Below are 5,976 nucleotides of genomic sequence, written 5' to 3'. Positions count from 1 at the left end.
GAACATGCACATGCATTTTTTGAAATACCAAATTTATATTCAGAAGCATAGAGAAGCTATGCCTGACCTCAGCACATAAATTCTGAGACGTAAAATAATTTTGACTCTTCCCTTAATAGGTGGGTGTCCTCAGATAAGTTACTATAAAATCTCATTGTGTCTAAGTCTTCTTATCTGTAAAAATGAGGATAACAGCATCCCCTTCACTGAATTTTGAAGATTAAATGAGATAAATCGTGAAGAACTTAAAATAGTAGCAGACACAAGGAGACTCACATGGATTCATGCATATTCCCTAAGCCCTCTCTGAGAGCTGCCGTCACTTGGTGCTAAGACTGGCAGCGGCACAAGGTTAGTGTCTCTTCATCCCTCAAGTCTCAGTTTTTCCATCTGTAAAATGGAAATATCTACCTGGCAGGGCCCTTGGGGAAGATCTATAGAGCCCAGCATGGAAAGCTCTCTGCCTAGACTTGAGTCCTTAGAAGGCCCTCTACACTGCTGCTACTTCCTGGCTGTGATCCAAGCACAGGTGTAGTGATGTTGGCAAATTCTGGGCAGGATTATACACGCTTCTGCTTTCCTCTTGTAGCAGGCTGGAGCTAGATCTTTTAAGGACTTGGTCCAAGGGGGTGGGAATGGATAGGTGGCAAAGATGGAGCGTGGGGGCCAGCCAGGCTTACTCTTCCCTTTGGAACCTGGTCTGGCCAACAGCTGGCATAGGGCTGGGAGCATGGTTGGGGGTTTGGGGGTAGGGTTGGTCCGGTCTGTGGGTGTAAGAAAAAGAGGAAAACCTTCTCAGTGGAAATTGCCCTGCGGTTGGCTCAGGCGCCCACAGCACTGTATTTATAGAGAGCTCCCGGCAATTCTGGAATTCTTCACTGTCGAGTTAACCCTTTCCGAGCCGCGGTGACAGCCTGGTGCGGAGGGGGAGAAATACAGGCTGAGATGGGACAGCTGGACTGCAACAGGGCTTGGAGCCACCAGCTTGGAGGATGGGAGTGGTCAATGGTCAGTCACCTGTCCTCTCTCACCGAAAAAGAAACTTTGGCTCTTGGAAGTGTGAAGATCCGCGTGGGGGATGGGCAGTGAGTAGTCCAACACCCCCTTCTTGGAGCACCAGGTCTTCCCCGGTCAGGGTCGAGCTGGGGTCCGGGTTGGAGGCGGGCCCAGGCCCGGGGCCCTGCCCAGCAGGCGGGCTCTGGCCTGGACGACGTAGGATCTCCTTCTCGGGGCCAATTCTGCCTCTGGGGCGCACCCGGGTGGCCTTTCCGGGCCCGCAGCTTCCTCCTGCAGTCCAGCCCCTCGCGCTCCCGCCCCCCTCCCTCGGCCCTAGTCTGGCCGGGCCTCGCGGCGACGGCGGCACCCATGGTAGCAGCGATTGGGTTGCGCCCCGCCGTGTCCCCGAGTCCCGGGAGTCGGCGCTGCGCGGTGAGTGCTTGCGTGGCGCGGGGCGGCGCGGGCTGGGGTTGCCTTTGTGTGCGGCCTGCACCGCGCGCGCTGGGTGCGCCGGGTGCTTGGAGCTGGGATCCCGCGGCCTTTTCCCATAAGGCACCAGTTCCCTGATCCGAGGACACCGCTAGGGCTCTAGGGCCCCGAGGAGCTAAGAGCACCCCTGCCTGGCCGCTCCCTCCTTGGGGCTGAGACCCGCTGGGACTTGTGGGATCTTTAGACTCCCGGAGTCTGGGATTTGTTGGGCCCAGGACTGGGTGGGTGACTGTTCAGACCCTGGGTTTGGAGCGGGCATGAAGGCAGGTAGGTCACTGGGTTGATGGTTCTGGAAGCTTAAGGAAGCTGCTAGCCAAGACTAGGAGGGAAGCATTCCCCCGACTTTGAGGAGGAAAACACCATGAATGCCAGCTCTGAAAAGGGAAGCTGAACGGGAGGGGAGCACGAGGTTGGGTGGCCCCCTGTGCTTGGTTCTGAAGGGTGAAGGTGGCGATGACTGGCGGGCTTCTACATGCTGCAGAAAAGCACTCGGGAACAGGTTCAGGGAAGGCTCTCCCCAAAATCAAAGATTGAAGGGCAAATAGGGATGGGGCAGTTTGGGATGTCTTAGGTAAACGAGAAGGATGGAGGGGAGATCCGGAGGAAGGTGGAAAGAAGCTGAATCAGGTCCAGGATGGGACAAAGAGGACAGAGGATTGAATCCAGTTCCCCGAGGCCCTTCCTCACTAGGGCTGAGCCAACCAATTCCAGATTTGGGAACTTAAGGCAGTGAACTGGCAGAAAAGGTTCTTTTTTTTTCCCCCCTCAAACCAAACCTGCCTTAATGAGAAATGCATGATGGATGACTCATCTGAGAGCTTATCATCGAAGGGAACTATTAAGCAAATACTAACTCAGAAGTTTGTATATGTGCATCTGGGGTTTTTGTGTATGTGTTGGGACTGCACTGACTTAATTGTGAAAACGATTTCTTTTCAGACTGCGGATAATCTTTAAATGAATATTGATTAAATTAAAATCCAAGTCCTTTTTAATCTTTTTTTTTTAGATAGGGTCTCACTGTGTAGACCTGGCTGACCTTGACTCACAGAAGCCCACCTGCCTCCGCCTCCCAAGTGCTGGGATAAAGGCGCGCATTGCCATGCCAGGCTCAAGTCCTTTTCCTTTAAGTGTGTGCAGTAGCTCTTCAGTTTGAGAAACTAATGGAGCCATTTGACCTGTATGAGAGTTATTTATTTAGCTGAGCCTCCTTTCTCATCCCCTCTGACTGCCCAGAAGTCCCCAGGGCTGCTGCTGAGCAACAGCATTCCTTGTAGTTTGAGGACCTGCAAATAGGGAATTTGAATTCGTGTACTTGAATTGAAACCTGGGCTGATTGAATGAAAGGCAAGTGTGGAGGGCTGGGGAGCTAAGCGGTATGGAGTGGTGGCCTATATTTCCAACTTGCTTGGGAATGAGACTATTTTGCATGTGTGCATTTTCCTGGTAGTTGGAGTTCCGAAGCACTAGCTCTTGGCTAGTTGTGGCCCATGGATGTCTCCTGGTATTACAAATACATCACACTTAGCTGACACAGTGTGCCCTGATGTCACTGACATTTTCATCATGTGACTGGGGAAGTAGCTCAGTGTATAGAATGCTTGCCTAGCATGCATGAAGCCTGTGTTAGATCCCCAGCAACCAGCAACGCATAAACTGGTTGTTGTGGCTCATACCTGAAATCTCAGTGCTTGGGGGCAGAAGCAGCAGGCTCAGAAGTCATCCTAGGATACATTGTTCAAAGCTCTTCTGGGATACCTGAGACTTGTGTCCGAAAGAAAGATTTTCATTACATCATCGCTTTAGGTTAGTCCCGAGAACATCAGTTTTGCCACCAAGTGTCATATGAGGCAAAGGGACAGAAAAGAGAGGGCATTTGTCCATGTATGGAGTAGCCCTGGTGATGATTTCACTGGTCCCATGACTGGCCCTGGCATCCATGGTGGCTTCCTCCTGCATGCAGAGTGTTGCGTATGCACTCTAGACTTGTGCTGCCAGAGGGTGGACCCTGCGCCTTGGGAAGGAAGCAGCCTGGTTTCATGCCAGCCTCAGTGTCAGCGGAGAGCTGGAATTCTTGTCCCAGTTCTCTTTTCCGTCCCTGTTCCCCTTAAGCTCTGTCCAGGCACCTGATAGGAACAGGCCACCTGAATGTCCAAGATGCTCAGCGGCCTGGCAGCCTGGCAGCTAGGCTGGATGCTTTAATGTTTACCTTCAGAACATTGTAGAAGTGGTGGCCTTTCAGAACAGCCCTCTGGGGGGCTGGCATCCTTACTCTGGAGAGGCCACACCTTACACTTTCTGCAGGAGTTACCCTCCTCCAAAGCTGACCTCGATTTTTTTTTGGCGGGATTTGGGTTGGACACCAAGATGAGAAATCCAGTTTGGGATGCAGTGTGACTGTGAGTTGGCCATTCCACATCCTCAGAGAGACTCCTAGAAAGTGGGTTTTTGTTTTTGCTTTTTTTTTTTTTGGTTTTTCGATACAGGGTTTCTCTCTGTAGCTTTGGAGCCTGTCCTGGAACTAGCTCTTGTAGACCAGGCTGGCCTCGAACTCACAGAGATCCACCTGTCCCTGCCTCCCGAGTGCTGGGATTAAAGGTGTGCACCTCCACCACCCAGATCCTAGAAAGTGTTAAGTGACTGACCTGTAGCCCGATGCTTCTGGGTTGAGCCATGGGCAGAAAACAACCCAAATCCTCTGAGATTATGACCACATGGGGACTATTGAGCTGTGAATCTGAGTCATAGGGTTGGAAAAGGAGGAAGAGGGTAGGGAGGATGATGTCACTGCCCAGGAGCTTATCCTCTGAGTGGGTGGGGACTTTTGATTGCTGTCCTCTTCTCCACACCCTGGGGCAGGAATGTCAGGGAAATCTACCAGCAAAAGGAGGAGGGCCTTGGTTGGGGAGAGGGACTCAGCATGGCCACACAATGGGAGAGGGCCACATATACAGCCCTTGCCACTACCTGTACGCCCATTCTTGCAGTGTTCAGGGCAGGAGCACTGGATTTTCAGGATTTAGGGGTGGGACTACGCAGAATGAACATCATGTGATTATCTTACCATCATTGAAGAGAAGAAGAAATGCAAGCCTAGCAAGTCACATACCCACAGACGTACAATGGGCAAATGGTGAGGGCAATCGGTTGTCTGCCTTCAGAACTGGCTCTTTCTGCTACTCCAGAGGCAGCTTCAAGTTTGACTCATTTTAGACCCCGGCAAATGTGCCAGGGGTCCTCTGGGGCGGAGAGAACTCATCTGGTGAGCCAGGGAGAGAACAGACCTGACCACAGAGACTTGTGGACCCTGATAAAATATTCTTGTGCTGTCAGAGACCTAATCTTTGTCACACTGGTGCTCTCAACTCCTGGAGAAGAGGCCTGCCTATGCCCTCCAGTTCTGACTAGTTCTTCCAGCTGGCAGTCCCCATTCTCCCTCTCAGTTTCTCTGTGGTGTTAGGAAAGATGCCCCCACACCCCTCGTAACTTTGGCATTATCCCTCCCTGGGGAATACTGGAATATTTGCTTATGAAGAGGCTCTGGTCTTGGGGTGACAGCAGTTTTTTTGTTTGGTTATTTATTTATTTATTTATTTATTATACAATATTCTGTCTGTGTGTATGCCTGCAGGCCAGAAGAGGGCACCAGACCTCATTACAGATGGTTGTGAGCCACCATGTGGTTGCTGGGAATTGAACTCAGGACCTTGGGAAGAGCAGGCAATGCTCTTAACCTCTGAGCCATCTCTTCAGCCCTTGTTTTTATTTTTTATTTCTTTTTTGAGACAGGGTTTCTCTGTGAAAAAGCCCAGGCTGTCCTGGAACTCATTTTGTAGACCAGGTTGGCCTTGAATTTACAGAGTTCTGCCTGCTTCTGCTTCCCGAGTACTGAGATTAAAGGCATGCACCACCACCACCACCACCACCCAGTTTGGGGCTGGAACTCTTGATGCACGGAGCTACAACTCAGTTTCTGGGAGAAGCACAGGGAAAGGAAAATAGAATGAGCCAGACCGAGAGGTGAAGTTGAACTGTATGTTGGCTCCTCTGGAATCTGGTGATGGTGGGGTCTCGGTGCAAAGTAGAGCACTCAGAAGGACTAACAGTCTCCAGTGCCTAGATGGATAGCCCTATAGAGGAGATCTTGGCTGGGAAGCGGTGCAGAAGCTCATGCCTGTGGCTGTAATAGCAGTAATGACAATAATTACCTCTGTGAAGCTGGGCAGAGGATGTGTACCTATGATCCCAGCACTTGGGATAGAGGCAGGAACATCAGGAGTTCAAGGCCAGCCTCAGCTATATAACAAATTTGAAGTCAGACCTGGATATAGGAGACTCTGACTCAAAAAGCAATAAGCAGACTGAAGAGATTGCTCAGAGGGAAGTGCTTGCCCCAGAAACCTGAGGACCTACCTGAGTCTGCATTCCCACAAGCCACTAAAGCTGGCCTTGTTTGCAATTCCAGAGTTGCTGTGGTGAGACTAGGGGGTG

The 5,976-nt window shown here is 51.2% G+C and overlaps 1 protein-coding gene across 6 annotated transcripts in view; it reads left to right on the top strand.

Annotated features, from left to right (window-relative positions):
* Positions 1-933: 933 nt before the first annotated feature.
* The window catches only part of Cd276 (CD276 molecule), a 37,110-nt gene continuing 32,067 nt past the window's right edge, over positions 934-5,976 (top strand). The window contains exon 1 of one of the 6 annotated variants that reach the window (XM_026777231.1): positions 934-1,085. Coding sequence is in view for 2 of the 6 variants with exons in the window: in XM_026777228.1 (XP_026633029.1) it covers positions 1,366-1,428 (63 nt within the window). In the remaining 4 variants the exon portion in view is untranslated. Of the gene's footprint in view, positions 1,086-1,113; positions 1,429-1,694; positions 1,753-5,976 lie in introns of those variants that run through there. The other 5 variants (XM_026777228.1, XM_005369482.3, XM_026777229.1 and 2 more) reach the window with 5 other exon arrangements.

This window comes from Microtus ochrogaster, unplaced genomic scaffold, assembly GCF_000317375.1.
Source record: "Microtus ochrogaster isolate Prairie Vole_2 unplaced genomic scaffold, MicOch1.0 UNK49, whole genome shotgun sequence".
In the NCBI taxonomy this organism is placed as follows: domain Eukaryota; kingdom Metazoa; phylum Chordata; class Mammalia; order Rodentia; family Cricetidae; genus Microtus; species Microtus ochrogaster.
The sequence above is the reverse complement of the archived record's forward strand: the minus strand, read 5'-3'. Positions and strand labels throughout refer to the sequence as shown.